The sequence below is a fragment of the Microtus oregoni genome, unplaced genomic scaffold (assembly GCF_018167655.1).
Source record: "Microtus oregoni isolate MIOR12 unplaced genomic scaffold, Mior012 000018F_ref0000195, whole genome shotgun sequence".
Classification (NCBI taxonomy): Eukaryota; Metazoa; Chordata; class Mammalia; order Rodentia; family Cricetidae; genus Microtus; species Microtus oregoni.
Genome location: NW_024543077.1, coordinates 32,036,161 through 32,061,115, shown reverse-complemented (window position 1 = coordinate 32,061,115; position 24,955 = coordinate 32,036,161). Strand labels below are relative to the sequence as shown.

General features: G+C 41.4%; 1 protein-coding gene across 1 annotated transcript in view; it reads right to left on the bottom strand.

Moving 5' to 3' along the window:
• Positions 1 to 375: 375 nt before the first annotated feature.
• The window catches only part of LOC121459057 (ankyrin and armadillo repeat-containing protein), a 42,805-nt gene continuing 18,225 nt past the window's right edge, over positions 376 to 24,955 (bottom strand). The window contains exons 10-22 of the mRNA XM_041668568.1: positions 23,720 to 23,961; positions 22,468 to 22,636; positions 17,994 to 18,235; positions 17,644 to 17,797; positions 17,409 to 17,570; positions 12,528 to 12,634; positions 11,810 to 11,932; positions 11,148 to 11,306; positions 10,358 to 10,475; positions 8,619 to 8,728; positions 3,467 to 3,663; positions 1,871 to 1,917; positions 376 to 623 (exon numbers count right to left, since the gene is read on the bottom strand). Coding sequence (XP_041524502.1) covers positions 376 to 623; positions 1,871 to 1,917; positions 3,467 to 3,663; positions 8,619 to 8,728; positions 10,358 to 10,475; positions 11,148 to 11,306; positions 11,810 to 11,932; positions 12,528 to 12,634; positions 17,409 to 17,570; positions 17,644 to 17,797; positions 17,994 to 18,235; positions 22,468 to 22,636; positions 23,720 to 23,961 — 2,078 coding nt within the window. The remainder of the gene's footprint in view (positions 624 to 1,870; positions 1,918 to 3,466; positions 3,664 to 8,618; positions 8,729 to 10,357; positions 10,476 to 11,147; positions 11,307 to 11,809; positions 11,933 to 12,527; positions 12,635 to 17,408; positions 17,571 to 17,643; positions 17,798 to 17,993; positions 18,236 to 22,467; positions 22,637 to 23,719; positions 23,962 to 24,955) is intronic.

Sequence of the window (24,955 nt, the reverse complement as noted above, 5' to 3'; positions counted from 1 at the left end):
ACAGGACAAATGGAGATCCCAAGCTAAAGCTAGCAATAAAAGCTCTTTGCTTTTGCATGCGAACTGGGACTCCTGGTGGTCTCTGGGTGTGGGGGGGAGAGGGGGGCTCATGATGCAGGTATAACAATAAACAAATATATTATCTGCTCATGACAGTTGATAAATCTTATAGGTGTGAGTGGAGGCATTATCTACAGAAATTCTACTTACTTTTTTGAAGCAATAACTAACCTGATGTTAAATTCCATGCGAAACACTGAAAAGAAGATCTGTTCAGTAAACATAAAGCCCTTCCATTCGAACAACACAGACTTCGTCCCCTGAAAGACCACTCAAGAATCATTTCATGTTCAAATGCTTTTTTTTTTTTAATTACTAGCCATCTGTGGGCTCTGGATTGGCTTTCTGCTCTTGGTGCTTAAGCTTGTTCAAACACACTATTCTTGGTCTTGATACGTTTATGATACCGGATGAAATGCCCGATGAAAAAGAGAAAATGTTGTGGTAAACATTGGTGTTCTTGGGCGTCCTGAAGAGCCCCATGAAGTTAGTTACGGGAGGAATTAAAGTCAGGGAATCCTTTGGTTGGATTTTCGGTCTTGCTTTCCTTCGGTGTTCTTTCCCTGGAAGTAAGAGGCCACAGGTAAATGGCCCTGAAGTCCGGGGCCCCGACTATAATATGATTACTTACGATTTTCTTTGCCTAACTAAAATGGATACCAGCTCTCTGCAGATACTCCTGAAGAAATGCTCCTTTTCTCCTTTTAGAGAAATTTTATTTTGTGTGTACGTGCACACGCGTGCACACCCGTGTGAATGCGTGCACTGTGTGGGTGCCCACTGAGGCTGGAAGAGCGTGCCCCATTCCTCAGAACTGGACTTACAGGTGGATGCTGGGAACCCAACTCAGGCCTTCTAGGAGGGTGGCATTTGCTCTTAACCACCGGGCAGTCCTCTAAGCCCTGCATGCCTCTGTCTCCTGCTCTCTTTCTGAACTGGTGATGTCATAAATGTACCCACCATATAGGGTACTCTGACGCTGGCCCTTTCTAAGGTTGGCAGATTTAATCTGTGCATGAAAGTAATTCGTATTTATTCCTCGTTGCAGACCTGATAAGGCCTTGGCTAGGGGGTCGGCTGTTGATTACATGCAGCGCCGTTGCAGAGCCCATGCTGCGTTCCCAGCATGCATACAAGGTCATGCACAACCTCCTGTAACACCATCTCCACTGGCTTGGAGCTCCTTCCCACCACGTAGGTTCTGAGGAACAAACTCAGGTCATTAGGCTTGTGGCCAGGTGCTCTTACACACTGCTCCGTCCTGCCAGAGAATTCCTTGGCATTTGATAGTAAGGAAGACTTTAAATGATTCATGCAGACTTATAAAGGAAAGGTGTCTTTTGTGTGTGGAATTACAGACCAGATGCTTTCTGGAGGGTTGTCTCCACATTTTTAACTTTAAAAGATGGGATTGCTGGTTGGTAGGTTATCTTGACACACACCTAGCCATAACTGAAAAAAAAAATGCTAATATAACACTGGCCTGTAGGCAAACCTGTGGGCATTTTCTTCATTTATGATTGATGCGGGAGAGTCCTGCCCATTGTGGCTGGTGCTATCCCCTGGCTAAGTGCTCCTGGGTGTGTAAGAAAAGAAACTTGAGTAAGGCAGAAATCGGCTCTTGTCCATGGCTCCTGCCCTCATTTCCCTGGATGACTTGGCTGCGAGATGTAAGGTGAACTAAATCCTTCTCATTCTGAGTCACCTTTGGTCTGGTGTTTGTTTTGAATCAGAGCAAAAGAAACCCTAAAGCAGAATTACAGACTGCTGGGAATAGCGGGTGTTAAAGAAAGAAAAGAAAAACTACTACCTTTTTTAAAGACAGGAATTACAGATGGTCCTCCATTCTTTTCCAGGCTAAAAGGAGAAAATATCAAATAATTAAATGAAGACATAGCGTGTATACCCAAAAACCATGAATAAAGAAAGATTCTAGGGTACCATGTTCAGGGGCCTAATGGTCTCTGTCATACATGTATAAAACTGCATGCATGCTACCTGCAGATACCTTATATTTGATCACTTATTTACTCATTTCAAGCATTAAATACATCTAAAATGGAATAATTATTATGTTTGAGGTGATGGAAAGAAAGAACTCAAACCGAACTTTGAGGCAGATAAAATTGAATAGGAGCATTTTCCATTCCCCACAGCGTTATGGGAATGTACAAAGTCCAAATCATTTGTACTAAATTAAATTTATGAAAAATAAATAAATTAATTTAACAAATTATTATAACCAAAGTTCAGATTGTGTTTTATATTAATTTATGTAGTTAATTTTGCATACTTAGTTTTCAAAGGATTCTTGAAATAGACTTACCTTTTCCTATACTTAAAATTGACTTATATAACCACAGTGTACATTTGGGTCCCCTCCCCTTGTATCAGAGTAATAATTTATCTTCAGTAGCTCTTACTTGAATGTTTTCCTACTTGGAAAGACTCATAATTCAGCTTTGTTCACAGTAAGATTTTTTTCATCCCCTATTTTAAAGACGTAGGTTGTAATGAAACTATGACGTTGAGATAGAATCAGTTGAGCAAAATGCTTGACAGACGCCAAAACTTGAGCCAGTGTGTCGTTTTAGCTGCTGCCTCTTATGCCAGAACTCCGCCCTTCATGTTGCTTGGATTTCTAAGCACTTTTCTAGAAAACATGGGTCCAATCTCATCCAGATTTTCCCCAGCTGAGTGGTAGCATCAACTGTGGCCCATGTCTATAGGGTCTCTGACCACAGTAACTGTTGCAACCTTCCTTTTTGTACTAATTTGAATCAGGACTTTCTGTTTGTAGCACTCTTCTTAGAAACAATTCTTTTTTTTTTTTCCGTTTATTTATTAAAGATTTCTGTCTCTTCCCCGCGACCTCCTCCCATTTCCCTCCCCCTCCCCCAATCAAGTTCCCCTCCCTTGTCAGCCCATAGAGCTATCAGGGTTCCCTGCTCAGTGGGAAGTCCAAGGACCACCCACCTCCATCCAGGTCTGGTAAGGTGAGCGTCCAAACAGTTCATGGTTCAGAAACAATTCTAACAAATCGGATCTTTCCTGGGCCTAGGTCTATGTACACACAACAGACTACATCAACCAGCGTCGACATAGCCCCAGCTTGTCTCCAGGCTGGGCAAGTGAACTTGACTGTTGCCCTGGATGGAACAGTGCAGCTGAAGTGAGTAGACACTGAGTACTTAACACTCACCCTTAAACAGAAACCTGCTGCCGGATCAAAACAGAAGACTCTCGGCATTCCAGAGTAAACAAAAGCAGGCTTTGCCAATGAACGTTCAAGGTTAAGTTTATACCCACAGGGTACCCATGCACGTCAAGACTGCACAAACACATTAGCGCGTTTGCAGGTACTAAACGTCACTTCTGCCATTTCTTATTAAGACGCGATAGATACCTTAAGGACGGAAGCCCCACGCTTTGCTGCATCTGGAACTCCTTCAGGAAGGCAGGGTTAATCTTGGCGTCTCTGCTGATGTTGTTCATTATACGCAGGAACTGGTTAGGTTTGTTCCTGCACTCAGCCAGCAGGATGCGGAACGCGTAAGCATTGTAAGATAGGTAGCCAAGGGCGCAGGAACACGCTGTGCGAACCTGAAATCACAAGAGGCTTTTTCACGTTTTCCTGATGTTTTGTTATGATAAAAATATAACGGACCTAAAATTTGCTATTTTGACTGTTTTAAAGCATGCAATTCGCCAGAGGTAAATATATTCATATACACTTTCTGAACATTATTTTGGGTTCAAGTCTCAGCATTCACTTTGAATTTTTAATCAACATACGAGCGGAGTGTGTCCTGTAGGTAGCATGTGTAGAATTTCTCTATTCCAAAGTAGGTTTGTCACAACTTTATGAGAAGACACTTCTTAAGCAATGGGGCTGGTGTGGGAAATCCTTCTGTGTATGTGTTGCTTTTATTGGTTAATGAATACAACTGCTTTTGGCCAAGGGCTTAGCAGACTATAGCCAGGCTGGAAAAGATATAGAGAGAGAGTAGGAGGAGTCAGGAGAAGTCATGTAGCCACCCGCAGGAGACAGACACCCCGGAACCTTGCCGGGAAGCCATGGCCATGTGGCGATGCACAGATGAATAGAAATGGGTTAGTTTAGGATATGAGAGCTGGCTAGAGATATGCTTAGGCTATTGGCCAAACAGTATTGCAATTAATATAGTTTCTGAGTGATTGTTTTGAGGCAGGGCAGTCGGGAAACAAACTAGCAGCCTCCCCCAAGAACAGGCTCTGAAGGCTCAGGGATAATTGCAGCAGAAGTGACTACAGGGGGCAGTGCCTTCTGCACACAGCAGGGCGGCTCTCGGTGGAAACACACAGTAGTTTCAGTAGCATGCACAAAGCCTCCCAGCGTGGAGAGGGGAGTTGAGCACACAGTCCCACCCACGGCCATGGAGCTATTGGCAATTGGGAGTTGCTGGGATAGGGAGAGGTTTTTTTTTTTTTGTTTGTTTGTTTGTTTGTTTTTTTCTCTAAGAGTTTAGTAGCCCCTGGTAAGTCAAAGACCCACATTCAGGATATTTGAGCAGCACCAATTGGTCTTGATGGGCTTTTAAAAAGGACTCAAAGTTGTGTGGGTAGGGGCATGGGAATGGGTATGGGGAAAGCGGGAGAGGTGAAGAGGTGAATATGATGTAACACTTGGTATGGTATTCTTAAGAAAACTAACCAAAATTATCTAGCTCAGACTCTAACTAGCTACTTCTTCAGAAAGGTCTGTTGGACCTGAGTTTGGTTCCCACGACAACCCAAGGCAGCCACCTGGAACTCCAAGTCCAGGGAACCCAGCCCTCGCTTCTGGCCTCCACAGGCACTTGAATTCACATGCACGAACCTACACAGACACACTCGTTATTAAAACTACATTAAGCCTTAAGATAATTTCTGTAAAGATGAATATCAGATAACGGATGTAAGCAAATCCATCATCAGGTAGGGGCCTAATGGTTCGTGCACGCCAGGCCATTCTCTCCACTTTCAGGCCTCGTCCTCTGCCCAGAGTTTTACAGAAGTCTGTGAATCGCCATTGGTTTCTACTCATTGCTCACAGTATCTGTGAGCACATTGATTTCATTTTAGAATTACCTAGAATACTAAAAAAATAAAAATAAAAAGGTTCACCCACTTGCTAAGTATTCTTGCGAGATACTTCCTAAACATTTTTTTTAAATTATAAATTTCTATACCATCACAGTAGATTTATTTATAGACTGAGTATTTAAATCTTAAGTTACATAAGACGTTGGCATTCACTGTGGCACCTTCGTACACCCATGCTATACTTTGCTCTTATAATTTGGTGCCTTTCACAAATTTGCATCTCCTCCTTCCATGGGGCACATTCTAAGTCTCTGTATAATCCAAATTGGCTTTGAAGTAGAAGGAAGTCTCCTGTCTCAGCCTTCTGAGTGCTGAGATTACTGGCATTAACACAGGGTTTTGTGTTGAGAGCTGTGTGGCCTAGCTTCAGATCAGCCGTAGGAATGCTTATCCATCAGGTCTCTGCAAGGCAAAGCCCATGGAGACAGTCTCTCACTCAGCAAGGATCAGTGAACCTCAGGGCAGCAAAGACTTTGCTGGGACCACACAACCTGCAGGCTCTCTCCTCTTTTATAATGTTGATGATTCTCTTGGAGGTTTTGGTTTGGCTTTGTCAGTCACACTTGGGACAGATATAATCATTCCCAGAAAGCCCCCATTTTTTTCCTCAATTATTTTCCCCTAAAAATTCTTTGGGAACCAATGCTTCCCAGGTTTCTTATTTGGAAACACCGGCTGTCCCTCCAGACCCCGGGGACCTCTCTGATTCAATGCTGACAGAATCGGGATTGGAGGCAATGAAAGTTAATAAAGCATCAGAGGGCACATTAACCACATCAACGAGTTCTGGGAGCAAACATTAAGAATGGGGTGGGAAAAGAGTGTCTTACCCAAGTTCACCCTTTATAAAGAGGTTTTAGGACACTTTCTTAGGCATGTAGGATGCTTTTGTAGGACCAGGGACGAGTGAGAGGAATACAATTGAACCATATGCAAGCGGCTTATGGCAATTCGCCCCTTTTCTGTAAATTTGCTTCATTAAGTTTTGAATGGCAGTGTTGTTCTTAAGGCTGTATGTCTAGCTGGGCGGTGGTGGTGCACGCCCTTCATAGCAGCACTCGGGAGGCAGAGGCAGGTGGATCTCTGTGAGTTCAAAGTTGTCCTGGACTATAAGAGCTAGATCCAGGACAGGATCCAAAGCTACAGAGAAACCCTGTCTTGAAAAACAAAACAAAAAAAAAAAAAAAGAATGTATGTCTAGCTGAATGTATGTATGCTTTTAATCCCAGCACTCACGGATCTCTATGAGTTCGAGGCCAGCCTGGTTTACAGAGCGAGTTCCGGGACAGGTTCCAAAACTACACCCTTTCTTAAAAAGAAGGAGGAGAAGGAGGAGGAGGAGGAGGAGGAGGAGGAGGAGGAGGAGAAGAAGGAAGGAAAGAAAGAAAGAAAGAAAGAAAGAAAAAGAGAAAGAAAAGAGAAAGAATGTATGCCTATTTAGCCAAGCTAGCAAAATTCTGAGCGTTGTTTTTTGTTTATAAGTTGTTTTGATTTAAAAGTTGGGGGAAAAAATCTTTGTTTGAAGTATAAATATGTCTCAAGCTACTTGGGACCACCATTTGTGTGAAACTCATCTGGGATTCACTCTTTTCTTTGCATGGACACCCCTTCCTCGGGACCTGAACCTGGCTGGGGCAGGGCCCCCAACAGTTCTGTCATTAAAGCTTGATTTTATAATTAAAACAAGTCACTTCATGGTTTTTGGTTTTGTATTTAGCTTGGAGATTAATTTGACTAGGTATTGGATTTAAACATCTTTTAAACATCTTAATAAGCGTGATCCTAAAGCGTGTCTTATTCTTTCCCTACTGCCTGCTGTCGGGAGGCTGATCAGGCCGCTGTGTGCAGGAGGCTTTGAGGAGACTAAGTAGAACGCTGTGTGTAAGTTTTTAAAAGGTGTGTGTGTGTGTGTATGTGTGTGTGTGTGTGTGTGTGTGCGCGCACGCGTGTGTGTCCATCCCCATGGAGACCAGAAAAGAACACTGGATCCCTTGGAGCTGGCATTAAAGGCAGTTGTATGGGTACTGGGAGCCAAAATGTGGTCCTCTGTAAGAGCAGTACACGCTCTTAACCATCTCTCCAGTCCCATGGTTTCGAAATCTTTAACTACAGTTGTTATATTGCTTTCGTAAAATTCTGTTTAGATGTCAGAGTTCAAATAAAAGTGTACTGACAAGCAAAAACAAAACAAAAAAAAAGGCAATGAAATGACTCCTATTGAAATTTCGCTCTTCTGCTATACCCATAGACAGGAGTTTAGCATAACTGCCATCAGAGCAGCTCCATCCAGCAACTGACGGGCAGCCAAACATTAGACAGAGCTCGGGGAGCCCTGCAGAAGAGGGAGGAGGAAGGATTGTTGGAGCCAGAAGGGTCAAGGACACAAGAGAACCCACAGAATCAACTAACCTGAAGTCATAGGAGCTCACAGAGACTGAACCAACAGTCAGGAAGCCTACATGAGACTGACCTAGACCCTCTGCATAGATGTCTTAGTTCTGTCGCTTGGTTTTCTTGTGGAACGCCTAAGAATGGGAGAGGGGACTGTCTCTGACTCCTGCCTGCCTCTGGGCCTCTTCCTCCCACTGGGCTGCCTCATCCTATGGCAGGATATTTCATCACACTGTGGACCCCAACATACCGTGGACCCCAACACTGCACCGTTTACTGGGAACCCCTGCTTCTCGGTCTGGTGTGACTCAACCCTAGCACGCCCCCTTTAATCCAAGAGCTTTCTGCTTGAATGTTGTAAAAAGGGTTAAATAAAAATCAATCTTAGGTCGAGAGGTGGAACAAGCCGCCAGTTGAGAGGAAGTAACCATAGAGATTAAGAGGGAGTCAGGAGAACAACGAGAGAGACACAGGAAGCGGAAGGGAGGGACATCCGGGTGGAGTAGTTTTTGTTTGAGACAGGTAGCAGAAAGCTCTTTTCCTGGGACGAAGACAGTGGGGGTGCTTTCTTGGCCTCTTGGAGTTAGCAGGTTTTCACCCCTCCATCTGGCTCCCAAGTCTTTACTGAGAAAATAGACCTAGTTGAAAACAACATTGTCCGGTCTTAATATGAGAGGAGGTGTCTAGCCTTATTATATCTTGATACTCCATGTTCATTTGATATCCCGAGGAGGGCTGCCTTTATCTGAGGGTAAATGCAGGAAGAGTGGATGGGGGGAGAGAGGGACTGGGAGGAGAGGAGGGAGGGAAAATTGTGGTTGGGATGTAATGTATGAGAGAATAAATATTTTTTTTAAAAAAATATGATTTTTGTGGGAAATCAGAATTGGACATATCAGGCATGGCATGACAAACACTGGAAAGTTCATCTATGCCCGAGTTATTATGAATTATCTACTATCCCAAGGAAAACACATCCCCTTGTGTGAAAGAAGAAAACTATTATTTGTAGCCCATTAAATTTGCAATTAGCTTCCGCTTACCTCTTCTCTTCCTGAGTACAGATGGTAGCAGAGCCGCTGGATCGCCCCTACTGTCATAAAAGCGTCTGGGATACCAGCTCTAGAATGAGCCAGAGTAGCTATTAAGTTACCTAGAATCAAAACAAAGAAAAGAGGTTATATGATCCACAGCTGATAACAGACATGTTGCGTTTCCACTTGTACATGGTAGTTTGAAAAGTTTGTCCTACAAAACCTCTCTGGTAAATCAAGAAGCAAGGGAAGAGAAACATGCACACGGAAATATGGAACAGTTGTTCACGTAGTCAACTGGTTTTCCGTCACGTGTACTGGAACTTGAAAGAATGGCACATTTTCAAGTCAGAAGCTTTCTGTTTTCCAGACTTCGAAAATATATCCACTGCTTTTCGGTTGTTAAGCTTTAATAAAATGTATTCATTTTATGTGTACGAGTGTTTCCCCTGAACTTGTGTCTGGATGTGATAGGCATTCTTTCAGATGGAGAAAATTAATATTTGAAAGCAAATAAAATAAGGCATCTCTTGTAGCAAAGAGATCAATGAACCGAAATCTAAAACAAAGACTATTAAATTTCCTTCCAGACCCGTTTTCCTACCCGGTGTCCAAAAGTTTCCACTGAATGATTCGTCTTCCTCTCTAAGCAGACAGACTCCAAAATATGTGTTTCTCATACAGCCACTGGCTAAGTTAGTAATAAATTTGATTTTTTATTTATTTTGCTAGGATTCACAGACTATCACTCTGAAACTGTTTATGTAGCTGCGAATGGTAGCTTGGTTAAATGTTACTTATCACCTATTATTACAAGCATGGGTAAGCTTGAAGTGGATATACTTAGGTAACACTGTGTCAAGAGAACTAGTACCCTATTTTTCTTTGCTGGGTTGTATGTCATTATTTTTGTTTGTTTGTTTGTTTGTTCTTTGAGACAGGGTCTCTCTCCATAACCATAGCTGTCCTAGAACTCACTGTGTAGACCACACTAGCCTCAAACTCACAGAGCTCCACCTGTCTCTGCCTCTAGTGAGCTGGAATTAAAGGCGTGTCTCAGTGGTTAAGGACAGCTGTTGATCTTAGAGAAGACCTGGGTTCAATTCCCTGTGCCCACGTGATGACTCACAGCTATCTGTAACTCCAGTCTTATGGATCCAGCACCCTCTTCTGACCCATAGGCAACAGGCACACAGGTAGTGCAACACAAACTTGCAACCAAAGCACTCATGCAAAGAATAATATAATAAATATAATAAATAAATCCAAAAAAATTTCGAGTAACAGAATGTATACTTTCAAAAGAAACACAAAGCACACCAGTGTAAATCCGCCATGACTATTGAAAATCGGAGTGCCAATTTTTTCTTGGGGGTGCATAATTGAACTCTTACTTTATAGTCTAGAAGATGATTAGACGTTTGACATGATTATTAGGAACGTAAAGGAGCGGTGCTGAGGGTTACTGCAACCCTGTTCGGTAAGCAGGGTGGACCCCTACGGCTCCCGCGCAGGGTACAGAGTGAATACTGATGTCCACTGCCCCATGCAGACCTGGCTCAGTGTTTCCAAGTGCTGTAGCTTGAAACTGTGCAACGGGGAATTGGATGTATTTTCGTATTGTTGAGATTGTGATCTAAAATATTTCTATGATCTGTCTTGAACGTGAACCCATGTTCCTTTGTGTGGAGGCCATTATACTTTTTTGTTGGTTTTTTTTTTGTTTTGTTTTGTTAGCTGTTTCTTACCTGTTAAGGCAATAGTAGGAATGTGGGTTGAATACAGACTGTCGACTAAAATATTAACACCTCTTGCCGACAAAGTAATATGGTCCACGTCTATAATGACCTTCGCTAACACGATAATCTAAAAGAAAGCAAACCAAAAAAAAAAAAAAAAAAAACAAAAAAACAAAAAAAAAACACCATAGAATTGGTGACTGTTTGCTACTCAGGTTCTCTTAATCATTTATGATTTGGGGGCATTTTAGGGGTCAGAGGGGACGTTTGGTAGGCTCCAATAAAAGAGATGTGATGGATGAAAAGACAGGGTTAAAGTACTTCCCCCCAAATGTTCATAGCAATGGCCACAAGGGCCATGTTATTCTTTCTGCATTTCTTGCAGCGTTTGACCTTGAAGAAAAAAATACTTCACAAGGCTATAGGATTGAGAAGTTCTGAAGAGGAAGCGTAAAACAGAGAAGAGCCTAAATACTGATGCCGATGGAAGAGGCCATGCCAGTCCACACTGAGAGCTGTTTCGATACCACCACGTCGAAACCAACCACATAGTTGCTGTGGGCATGATGTGATTAAAAGACCTGCTATGGGCCTCACAGGATTGTGGTAGGCATGAGACGCAACTTGAGAGATTCTATAGAAACACAGAAGTTTTAATAATGGGCCTCTCGTGAGGTGGAGGGGCTGGTGCGGAGAATACTCAGTTTCATAAATGCGCCAACATTTTTCTGAATCCCCAGTGGAGAAGCGCTCACCAAGATGGCGTGCTTGCTAGAATGGAGTGCAAGGCCCTGGGTACCTGAAATGCTGCCATTGCCCTCTCGGTTTCAACTTTGGACTGAAGAAAAGGCTCAAAAATGGATAACGTTATAATTCCTTTTTCCAGTATTAAGTACTGTTGAAAACGGTTGTTGTAGGCGAAAAGAGTCAGCGCGTAACAGGCTCTCAGGCAGATGTCCTAGGGAGAGGAAAAACACCAGCAATTTTCACTTGCTTTGTTATCCGCTGAGTTTTGAGTTATTGCCTACTAAGATGCATCTCATCATTCTCATCAAGACGAGAAATAGGACATCGTTGGGAGAATTTTTTTTTTTAAAGAAAAATAACTGCCTCTTATTAGCTGCCTTGGGAAAGCTGTCTTCACCACGTGACATTTCCGAAGCCTCGGTGTTCTCTGGGTAAGAAGAGCATGATGGGGGATTGGAAGGGCATGCAATTAAACGAAGGGTTTGATTCAGAACAGAGATTTTACCATGCATTAAAACTGTGCACATCAAGGAAGACATGTGGCAACTATGAAAAATTTGGAACCGGTATTATCACAAACTCATGACTAACAAAGTATATGCTCTTAAATAAAATGCTTGCGTGTTGCCTTAGAGAATGCTTGGTCATAACTGATCGCATTTTCCTAGAGCCATTTCCCCTAGGTGAGCGCTCTGAAGGATGTCAAGGTCCTACCTTGTCTTTTGAGTGAAGAAGATAAAGGACATCGGAATACTGAAACCCTTCCTTTTCTTGTAACTCTTTCTGCAGCAAGTCATTCCCTAGGACGATGCATGCCAAAGAAAATGCCACTTCAACCTAAAGATGTGGTTTTCAAAAATTATGTTTCATTCACACATTACTGAAGAATGTATAGTATGTAAATATTTGCACAGGCTAAGTTGTGGAAATATAAAGTGTTTAAAGCCCAATGTGTTGATTATAATTCTTTGACTCCAGTTAGTGTGACCCAGCCCCTGGAGGGTGTCGCTCATAGATTTTAATGGCCAGGAAATTTCCATGTCCTCTATGACCAGAGGTCATCTCACATCTCCTGAAGGTGCTGGGGGGGGGGTGTCCTAGGGACAGCAAGGCATGTTCAGAGGTACTGTAAAATCTAACATATGTAATTGTATCCCTTCCACATCTAAACAATTTTCAAATATTTACTGGCACGGGTTTAAAGGCTAAGGAAAAATAACCAAGGTCTAAGTGCATAAGACTTTCATGTCATAGTAGAAGAAAATAATATTTACTACATCCATATTTGCTGCTTAAAACTTTTAGAATTTTGTTTTAAAAGTTAAATTGTTATGCTTGTAAACCCACATAATCTAAGGTACAAATTCTTCTTCAAACTGCTTTATATATTACGTTTACTATGTTAGAAAACCTTGAAAACATTAATCCATACCTTAATGTTAAGTGAAGGGTGACTTCTTAGTAGCTGAATGAGTACAGGAAAGGCATTCTCCTCCACAACAAACTGTTGACTCAAGGGATTGCTTGTGTGGGCCACACCTGTAAAGCTCCCATAGGTCAATGAGGTCATGTTTTTGTTCCATTTTTAAAATGGAGAGTCAAACTTGGCTGGATTTTGATGGATAAACTATCTTAAAGCAATATGGCTTAACAGACTTTAAAAACCTAGTAGATTGGCACTATTTCAACACTTCCTTTGATTTTTTTTTAAAGGACAGAATAAACATGGAAATTCATTACTAGAACTATAGATAATTTTATAGTAAGAGACACAGCACATAAATTTGAAAACTGCTACATTCATTATAAGAACCATCACTGGTTAAAAATATATTCTGGCACTCAAGTATTTTCTATGAAAAGTTTCTTATCTACAAAAATGACTAATCACTGAGTTAGAATTTCTAGCTTTCATAAATTGCATATACTAAATACATATATTGTCTTCCTTTCTAACACTCTGTATTTTAAGTTGCAATCTAATATCAGGAGAAAACTCAATCTCATTTTTGTGAATATGCATAAACAATTTAATTTTGTTTTGCCTAAGAGTGCCTATATATATATATATATTAGTTCTATATATTTAAATATAGTATCATGTGCACTATATAGATATAAATATAGTAAGTTTATATACTTAAATAAAAATACAAGTTTAGGCATCTGTGAAAAGTGATGAAGAGCCACCCACATATTGTTTTTTTGTAAAGTTTAACTAGGGGGAGTAGAATGAGCAACACCTATCTTATCAATTTTATTTTCTTGCCTTCACCATCCCTATAGAGTCACAGTTGTTGGAAGGAATGATCAAGGATATGTGTATATGTATGTATGTGTATATGTATGTATGTGTAAACGTATGTATGTATGTATGCATGCATGCATGCTGTGGAATATTTCTTTACACTGTGAAGATGTGTTTTTGCCAAGGCACCTTTCTAACTAGTTTAATAAGGAACTGAATGGCCAATCTCTAGGCAGGAAGAGGTTAGGTGGGTTTTCTGGGGACAGAGAGGACTCTGGGAAGAAGAAAGGCAGAATCACTAGCCAGATACAGAGTGGAAACAAGAGATGGAAGATTGTTTATGGATGTTTGTCATAATTTATGGGGGGTTGGTTACAAATTGTTATTGATCATAGTCAGGAAAAAAAGCTAGACAAACAAGTTAAATTCAAAGATGTCTTTCTAGAGGAAAAATGGGAAGCTAATATAAAAATGATGAGATAAAAGGGCAGATTATTGAATCTACTTAATTAATCTAAAAAACACCTATTAATCTCAAAATATTTTTCATTGGTATGGATTTTGTTTTACTGGTACAAATTTAAGGTTATTTTTGTTAAGCTGTATGTATGTGTCTACTCTTGTGTGGGTATTATTTAAAGATGTAATGTATACTTATAAATACAGGTTAGTAGCTAGTCATTTATAACAATCACACTTATAGTCATATTAGTATGCTTTCAAGGTTAAAAAGATATATTTAGATAAATGCCATCACCATATCTGACTTCAAGCTCTACCATAGAGCTATAAGTCATGAAAACAGCTTGGTGTTGGCACAAAAGCAGACAGGTGGACCAATGGAATAGAACTGAAGACCCTGACATTAATCCACACACCTATCAACACCTATCTGGTTTTTGACAAAGAAGCTAAAATTATACAATGGGAAAAAGAAAGCATCTTCGACAAATGGTGCTGGCATAACTGGATGTCAACCTGTAGAATAATGCAAACAGATCCATATCTATCCCCATGCACAAAACTCAAGTCCAAATGGATCAAAGACCTCAACATAAATGCAGCCACCCTGAGGCTCAGAAGAGACAGTGAGAAGTAGCCTTGAACTCATTGGCACAGGAGACCACTTCCTGGATAGAACACTAGGAGCACAGACCCTGAGACCAATAGTTAATAAATGGGACTTCTGTAAGGCAAAGGACACAGTCAGCAAGACAAAATGGTAACCTTCAGAGTGGGAAAAAAAATCTTCACCAACCCCAACTTAGACAGAGGGCTGGTCTCTAAAATATACCAAGAATTCAAAAAACTAGATATCAAAATATCAAATAGTTTAATTAAAAATTTGTACAGATCTAAACAGTGAATTCTCAACAGAGGAATCTCTAATGGCCAAAAGGCACTTAAGGAACTGCTTAACATCCTTAGCAATCAGGAAAATGCAAATCAAAATGACTCTGAGATACCATCTTACACCAGTCAGAATAGCTAAGATCAAAAACATTCATTAACAGTTTATGCTGGAGAGAATGCAGAGTAAGGGGAGTGAAAACTTGTACAGCCACTTTGGAAAGCAATATGGCATTTTCTCAAAAAAAAAATGGCAATCGATATTCCTCAAGACACAGCAATACCACTATTGGGCATATACCCAAAGGATGCAAACCTATACCACAAGGACATTTGCTCAACTATGTTCATAGCAGCATTATTCGTAATAGCCAGAACCTGGAAATAACCTAAATGCCCCTCAACCAAAGAACGGAAAAAGAAAAGGTGGTACATTTACACAATGGAGTACTATTCAGAGGTAAAAAATAAATAAATAAATAAATAAATAAATAAATAAATAAATAAATGGCATTTTGAAATTTGCAGGGAAATGAATGGAACCAGAAAAAAAAAATCCTGAATGAGGGAAGTCAGACACAGAAAGACAAACACAGTCTGTACTCACTCATAAGTGGATATTAGACATAAAACAAAGAATAACCAGCCTATAATCGACAACTCCAGAGAAGGCAGGAAACAAGGAGAACCCTAAGAGACATACATGGATTCCCCCCTGGGAATGAGACATAGACAAGATCTTCTTGGTAAATTGGTACCATGGGGGAAGGGAGGAAGTAGTAGGGGAGTGGGGAGGAGAACATGAAGGATTCGGAAGAATAAGTGGGTAAAGGACAGAGAGGGAGAGCTAGGAAAGAGATACCTTGAAAGAGGGAGCCGTTGTGGGATTAATGAGAAACCAGGCACTAGGGAAACTCCCAGGAATCCACAAGGATGACCCTAGCTAAGAATTTAAGCAACAGTGGAGAGGGCACCTGAACTGCCCTTCCCCTGTAAAAAGATTGACGACAACCTCAACTGTCATCATATAACCTACAACTTCCGGCAACTGACGGAAGCAGATGTGGAGAGCCACAGCTAAGCAATGGGCCAAACTCCTGGAGTCCAGTCACAGAGAGGGGGGGGGGGGCGCTATTATGAGTGAAGGGGCCAAGACCAGGATGAGAATACCCACAGAAACAGCTGACTTGATCTAGTGGGACGTCACTGAACCCAGACTGACATCTGGGGAACCAGCATAAGACCAAAGGAGGCCCTCTGAATGTGGGTGACAGTCATGTGACAGGGGCCATTTGTGGAACTGCTAGCAGTGGAACCAGTATTTATCCCTAGTGCAAGAACTGACTCTTTGGAACCCATTCCCTATGGATGGATACCTTGCTCAGTCTAGGGATGGGGGAGGGGAGGACTCAAGTGAAATGCCAGACTTTGTTGACTCCCCATGGGAAGCCTTACCCTCTCTGAGGAGTGGATAGGGGGTGTTTGGGGAGAATGTGGGGAGAGCAGGAGGATGGGAGGTTGAGGGAACTGGGATTGGTCTGTAAAATAAAATTGTTTGAAAAATAAAAAAAGAAAGCTGATTGGCAGATAGCTAAACAGGATTTTGGGGGGGCAGAGAGAACACTTGAGAAGGAGGAGGTTTGAGTCTGAGAGCTACAAGCCAGATGCAGAAGAAGCAATATAGGAAACTCTTAGATGAGGTAAGCCAGCCTCAGGGCAGCACAAAGAGGAACAGAAACGGGCTATTTTAAATTGTAAGAGATAGCTGGAGATAAGCCTAAGCTATTGGCCAAGCATTTACAAATAATAAGTGTCTGTGTGGTTATTTGGGGAGCGGCTGATGGGGCAGAGCTGATCGGCAGTCTAGATGGAAACCCCGCCTACATGTGTGTTTCTTATGTGAACATGTCTGTACATGTTTATGCATATGGGGCCCCCACAGCTAGCAGGAGTTACAGGCAGGGTGCTGGGAACCAAACTCGGGTCCTCTGGAAAGGAACAAGTTGCCTTAACCACTGAGCTATCTTTTCAACCCCCCCCCCCATTTACTAGACTTTTATTACTAACTAGAATGTCTATTATAGATTCCGACTATGAAAGAAACATTATCTTCTGGGTTATTTATGTCTTGGAAGAGTTAATAACTTTCTGCAGCTACTCATAAGCAGGAAAGAAAAGGCGAGCTGCTAACTTCAACCTCTGGGTGCTTTTGAGGAAACAGTTACCTAGAAAACAAACGCGCACAGAAGCCATTTTTATTTTCTTTGCAAGAAATAGCCCACAGCCTCTACCCTGAATTCAGCAGGGTCAGCAAAGAACCAGAGCTCAAAAGGTCAATTCTTTTGCAACAAAGGCCACTTTCTATAAACAAACAATAACTTATATAAGTCAACAAGAATTGAGAAAATGTAACCAAATGTTAACCTTAAGAAATTTATAGCTGTTGACATTTTAAAGTTCTCTTAAAAAAAAAAACGGGATTGTTTTAGTTCAAAAATAGTGCTCACTGTCTTCATTTTCTATCCTACTCAGAATTCCAGAGCAAGAAGACTGACTCTATCAGGTTCCGCACTCGAACTCACCAAGGTCTTGGGAGAACCATTTATCCTTCTCTGAGCTCTTTCACGGTGTGAACAGAGATAGACAAATGTTCTCCGACTCTACCGAAGACTTATTTTTCTCACCGTAATTAAAAACTTGTGACTGCATACATACCAATACAGATGGAGCCCACGGCTCTGATGACGCTCAGCAGGGTGCCTTCGGCTATCTTGTTGATTCTCAGTAAGCGGATCAGGGGCGCGATGCCGTTCCCTTCACATATTTGGTTTTGATGCAGCCTGCTGTCCTTACTGAGCGCGATGACCGCTTCCCCTCCTGGCAGAGAACGGGAAGAGGTGGGTGTGGACTTCAGCGTCCACGCCAGCCGTCTGCAGAGAGCGTAACTTACCTACATACTGCATCTTGGCTGATGGAGACAGAAGCATGTTTATTATGAAGTTGTAGCCAATCTGCTCCGCCATAAACTTCTGCTGTTTCAGGGTTTGTCCTGCCAAGGCCCACAGTGCTTTGGCTCCTTGTTCCTTAACGTCTAATTGAAAGGCCTATGCAAGACAAAAAACATGCCATTCATTCAGTGAGCATGTTCTGAACTCATTAGGGATATGTGTTTTTATAAAGTGTGCATTTTAGAATTTGATCGTCTAGTCTCCAAAAAAAGACCCGAAATGAAGCGAACCCTCTAAACAGCTGGAAAGGTCATGGTAAAAAAAAAAAAAAAAAAAAAAAAAAAATCCCTACCTTGAGTAGTTTGAGGAGATCTTTAATTAATTTTCTTTCAAGAAACGCTCTCTGGATTAGAGGGTTGAAGTTGGCCAGGGACTCCACAGCCATTGCGCCCTTCACTTGGACACTGAGCTGCTTGCCTTTAAACAGAGCGACCAGGGGAGGGATGGCCCCTTCCATGGCTAAGGCATCCTGCACCTCCTTGTTGTCGCGGCCGACCTCGGCGATGGTGGCCGAGGACACTGCCTTCAGCGTATCTTCAAAAGAGTTGAGAGCAACAGAACCAGTCACCGGAAACGTCAACCTGGCACGCGGCAGGGTAGCTTTCCATGTTACAAAACTGAATTCCTAAGTTCAAAGACAAGACTGTCTAGATTCGTCCTTTAGATGTTATTTTGTCCACTACTTCTTATACCGATACTTGGGCATATGTAGATAATTATAGTTTAACTACAAATATAATATCCAGAATTTTTGTTTACCATTGAAATATTTCTCCACTCTTTTATGAACATAAAAGTCACAAGTGCCTTCTGAATATTGCATATTAACGGTCACATCACATTTTATTAGCAATTCACACTTTAAAAATATATGTTGTTTCAAACTTTTTGCTGTTTTTAATGATTCCAGGAGAAATTTTCTTAGCATGTAGGTATTTATCAATACCTTTTTTTCCTTTAGCATTGAGTATTTTGAATTACTGGAATAATTCTATACATCTCCGTAAATTGTTTTCTAAAAGAATCAGTAGCATCTTATTCTTTCACGATCAGAGCTCAGGCATATCAATTTGATTTTGTCTTTTTGAATACAAATATTTTCATTAAAATGAGTACATAAAACTTAATAACTTGGTAGACTAAATGATATTTCATTTTATTTTGTTTTTACAAATTTACAGAAAATGTTTTAAGAATGAGTGAGAGAACTCATATACTTCACCTGGATATATAAATTTAACTAGTACATTGATTTTATATACTTATGTGTTTACAACGTAGTTTTGTTTTATTTATTTATTATCTATTTATTTCTGTTATTCTGTCCTGGCTAGCTTGAAACGCACATCTAGGCCAAACTGGGCTCAAGCTCACAAAGATCCACCTGCCTCTGCCTTCCCCGATTCCGGGACTGAAGGAGTGTATCACTATGCCAGGCTACAAGTTGGTTGTCCACATTTGTGCTGGGAGCACAAAGATCCTTGTGTCCGCAGATCACCATGGAAACCAGAAATGTTAAGCATGCTGGATTGTCTTCCCAAAAGGGAAGGTGGAGAAATGGGGGTGACTAAATGCCTGGGGTATCGCAGGGCCAGCCTACATGGAGCTCCCACAACCAGGACTGGAGGGAGCTAAGAGACCAAATGACTATATCTAGAACCCATCTTCTTGGAAGAAATCACACACACTTTTAGTTGAGTTTCAATGGAGTTACGCCTCCTTGCGCACTGGGGATTGTATTACGCCAGGAGACATTCTCCCCAAATTGTACTGTGTTTAAGCGTGCTGGCAATAAACGGGCTGGTGTCAGGCTCCCAATCTGATCCGGTACGGTTGACCAAGTAAGGCTGAACTTTCTGCTTCTTCGTGGACGATTTTGCTGCCTGCCGGTGACGACAGCAGGGACCCGCACACATCCGAGGCTGTGCGTAGACAATCAATAGTATAGTACAATCACTACAATCTGTAAAGGCAATGCTTTCATCAAATGTCCGCTGCCCTGTCATATCCTCTGTGACGCTTTTCTCCCTTGGTACAGAACGAAACTGAGAGCATGCGTTTCATTTATGATAGCTCTTTTGTCGCTCTTTAACTTCTGTGACGTTTTTAAGTGAATCGTAATCCTTTATTTTAGACCCCGGTTCAGGTTTGTTTCTTGTTTTTCATGGTTCAAGATATGCACCGGTTGGGGGATACTATTTTCAGGTGTGTGACTTTTGTTTACGCTGCATCTGTTTAACTCTGTGAAGCTGTGTTACCTGTGCCTGTCTAAAACACCTGATGGTCCTAAAAAAAAAAAAAAAAAAAGAGATGAACGGCCAATAGCGTTATGTATTAGTATCTGGTGCCCTCTTCTGGCCTGCAGGCAGAGCACTGAGAATACTGTATACATAATAAATAAATAACTCTTTTTTTTTTAAAGGTGACATCGTATGCCTTGACAATGGTTCATGTCGTGTTAAAGGATGCTCATCGATTTTCATTAGTGATGTTAATTTAGATTCCACAGTTAAGCTCCTATTCTGTTTAGATGTCATTACTGCCTTGCTTCTAATAAAAAGAACCTGCACTTTAATGTTGTGTGAATAAGCTGGGCACACCCTTAATCTCGGCATGTGGGAGGCAGAGGCAGCGGGCCCTCTGTGAGGTCTAGGCTATCCCAGCCTACCCCGTAAGACGCTGTCTCAATAATAATAAAGTGTTCATCAAAAATTGCCATCAAAATTGAGCAGAGATGTAATATTTCCCTGAAGCAATCTTAAAATTTTTTATAAAACATTAGTTTGCCCAGCCGGGCGGTGGTGGTGCACGCCTTTAATCCCAGCACTCGGGAGGCAGAGGCAGGCGGATCTCTGGGAGTTCGAGACCAGCCTGGTCTACAAAGGGAGTTCCAGGACAGGCTCCAAAGCTACAGAGAAACCCTGTCTCGAAAAAAAACCAAAAAAACCAACAAACAAACAAACAAACAAAAACAAAAAAAACCACTAGTTTGCCCATAGACTTGCCTATCTCAAAAAGCAAAGTAACACAGATAAAAACCACACACCCACTTTGATGCGATTTTCTTAATAACTTAATGCTCTATGACTGAGCCACTTGGCCCAGAGTAAAGAGAATTAGTTGTTAAAATGCTAAAGTTATGTAGAGAGAAAAAATAATTGCAATTATAAATTTAAATTCTTCACACTCCTTAAAGGAAGAGGATAATATAGATTCCAGTGTAGGAGAATAATGCTTTTATTTAGGTGTTAGACCTAGGAGGGAATTATTTTAAATATTTATTTCTATCACTTTTTGTGAGCTCACTTATTTAAGTTTACTGTTATAATTCCTGCTTTCTTATACTATCTAGAGCAGGCAGGGAAACAAATGCTCTCAGTTTCGTTCTGTACCAAGGGAGAAAAGCGTCACAGAGGATATGACAGGGCAGCGGACATTTGATGAAAGCATTGCCTTTACAGATTGTAGTGATTGTACTATACTATTGATTGTCTACGCACAGCCTCGGATGTGTGCGGGTCCCTGCTGTCGTCACCGGCAGGCAGCAAAATCGTCCACGAAGAAGCAGAAAGTTCAGCCTTACTTGGTCAACCGTACCGGATCAGATTGGGAGCCTGACACCAGCCCGTTTATTGCCAGCACGCTTAAACACAGTACAATTTGGGGAGAATGTCTCCTGGCGTAATACAATCCCCAGTGCGCAAGGAGGCGTAACTCCATTGAAACTCAACTAAAAGTGTGTGTGATTTCTTCCAAGAAGATGGGTTCTAGATATAGTCATTTGGTCTCTTAGCTCCCTCCAGTCCTGCCTGCTCTAGACATCTCTTCTTGACGTTTTTATTAGTGGCACAAACAACATAAGATGGGGAGGTATAAGTAAAATTGACCTGGTGGAACTGGTCATAAAGGCTGCCCCCCCCCCCCCCCCGTGCTGCTCCTACAGCAGTCAGTAGAGGCTAGCGAATGGTCCAGAACATCAGAAGGGAACACTCGAGACCGGAAGGACGCTTTAAGTGCCTTTCCTACCTGGTGCTGGTTCTTAGAAGAAGACACTTGCTTAAATTGAACTTCTAAAATAATGCAAGCTCTCTGCAGCCTTCCCCTTATCCTTATCCTTGGATTATTTTTTTAACCAATGTTTTTATTTTGTATTTATTCTATACTTACATATGATGAACTAAGGAGAAAGACGGATGACAAACCAAGCCGGAACAAGAAGAGACACAGTGGTACCCGTGTTTTTCTCCTTATAATTGAACTGCGCATTCTGCTGTGTCTGTTCGCTGGGATGTGACTGTCCTTACAGAATGCATGTGATCGCTTACGGCTGCTGCAGAAGCTGCCTGGTTTGCCTTGCACTCCTAGGACTGAGGTGCACTTCAGAAGCAGGTACCTGGCTTAATGCCTGCTAATCGCCTTGGATTTCGATATCAGACATATAAGAGCAAATCTACAGTTCTTGGTGTGCATTGCAAAATCGCTCCCAATGATCTAAATATTTATTCATAAAAGAATAAATGTCCTCTCTGAACATAGAATCTGATCTGTTTTCACTATTCTTCTTTATGCAAATGTCTAGTTAAACATTTTAATATACTTCTGAGAGTCGATTATTTCTATGAACTTAGCAGCTTTAAGTTTTCTAGCTATTTGGGTTATATTGTGTGCAAAGATCTGTTCGAAGGTAAATCCAACGTATTTGTTAACAGAAACATCCCGATCACGTTGGTAAATCTGACGACTTAAACAGGCGCGCTGCCGCTCACCAGAGTCGGAGCTCAGAAAGTGGATGAGGTACTGGATGCCCTTGTGCTCCATCACTGATCTCTGATTGCTCTCGTTTCCCATACAGAGCACCCGGATGCAGTTCATGACGTTCACCAGGACGCTTTCGATGTTCAGGCTCAAGAGATTGACCAGCGCTGGGATGCCATTCTGAGGAGGAACGAGAAGAAATGTGAGCTCCTTCAAGATCGATGCCCTGTCGTTTCGAAGCCTGTAATCTTTCTAGGGACACGTCCTTGTTTAGTAGAGAACACTGTTGTAAACAAAAGTGTCTACTGACGTCACACAGTTAAGACAACGGAGTCATTCTTATCCAGAAAAATACAGTATTATTGCCGAATGAAGATAACACATAAATATTTGTTTCCCGGCCCATCAAAGTGGGACGGCACAGCACAGCCTAAGGAGACAGCATCCATAGAGAAACTTTACCCTTATTTTGGCTAGCTGCCAGAATCAATTAACATGAGATTTAGGTAGATAAGACTGAGTGACTGAAATAAATGTGGGTGTGACTATATTTCCAATATATTTTCTAAAGGATTGATAAGGGACATAGCAATTCAAGTTTTCCATAGACTTTTTTTTAAAAAAATACACAAAGGCAAATGATGTTGAAGAACCCAAAGGGAACAGAATAAACATAAATGGTTTTCCACCATAAGGAATCCAAGGTAATTATCCATTTGATAACACACATGGTTCAGTTCATATTGAAAAAACAATTCTATGAAGCAGAAGAAACTTCTATCAAGTAACTCCCCTTCATTTGCGAGCATCTAAAAAAGATCTTAAAGCATTCGCGGACACAATAGTGTAGGTTTTGTTTGCAGAAACAAAGCAGAGCAGCCATAGTTTGGTGTTCACCAAAAGCAATTTTATCCTAATTCTGTTTAATCCTAAGCCTAATTAGATTTCTCACACAGAACTAATATCTTCATATAAACCAGAAATAATTGGTATATACCACGAGAAGTACTCCATCTTCTCTCTGGGGCCACTCCCATCTGAACTCTGTCAGTGCTGAGCATTGGCCCCCCTGGCGTTGGGCCACAGCCCTGCATTGACCTACATGCCCGCGGCTCGCTGAAGGGTTTTTCTTGACATTCTTTCTCCTTTAGCTGACCAGCCCTGGGAGTTTGTTACTCTAACAGCACGAATCTCGGTCTTTCTAGTTTCTATGTGCAAGGATGGCTGCCAGTCGGAAGTGATGTCTTACGGGACAGTACTCACCCATTTGGCAATGACATCCTTGTTTTCACACCTCGCAACATCATACAGGATGACAGCGCAGCGAGAATGGAGTTCGGGCTCATCAGAAGACAGCAGGTTGATCAAAGCGGGGATGCCTCCCGCTTCCACCAGAGCATGCACTACGCTTACGTGGGTTGAGATATTGCTCAATAACCCGACGGTCTTACACTGCAGTTTTATTCTGGGGCATTTTAATAGATTGATTAAGGCAGGAATGGTGCCTGTAACGATAAAACTAAGATGAGCATCAATGTCATAAAGTTATTTATCGTCCATTTATCCTAACAGTAATGAAATAATGTCCATGGTATGGCAATCTAAATAATTACAGACAGTTCTACAAAAGACAGAATAACAATTTGAAGTGATGTGAAAATGATTTTTGTCTTATTTACAAGATAGTGACTTTTGCTGTTTGGATGTTTAATTTCATATAACATAACTCTACATATGTTAGCAAACCTAAACCATCTTTAAAACACTCAATTTTGGCCTATAGAACTGATAATTTGTTACGTAGACAGAAACTCACTGTGCAGTTCACCATCTTCCTGTCTCAGCTTCCCAAGCGCTGGGAACAAGGTATGCACCATGATGCCTAGCTGAGAGAGGCTTTGGGTACCACATGGTAACAAGGTGTGCACCATCATCCCTAGCTGATAAAGGCTCTGGGTACCACATGGTAACAAGGTGTGCACCATCATCCCTAGCTGATAGAGGCTTTGGGCACCACAAGGTGAAGTTCTGCTTGGGATACTGACTTGTTTGGTGTGGCAGTAACAGTGTAATTATTTGACTATGTTACCATACATTATCTTAAACCAAAAAGTGAAAAATGTACTCATTTAGTAAAATGTAATAGTGGCCTCATCCATTATAATAGAAATATAGAAAACCTAGCTTTAGTTGAATGCTTGTTAGGTTTACCTCAAGTCAGTTGCTAAGATACACAAAGTTGTGAAAAATTATGACTATAACCGAGGCTCCTTTATTTATCTACCTGAAATGAAACCATCTATTGTTGACTTTTGGGGGACACAGAGCTTTTCCAAACATGCTTTTAAGGAGTTAAATAAATGAAAGCTTGTTCATCCATCAATATTCACGGGACATCCTATGTGTCTCAATATGCATGTTAGGGAAGTGGATTCCAGCCTGGAGAGTTCGACATTCCCATCCTTTTGGGAATTAGGGCAGACAGCGCAGCTCTCAGAA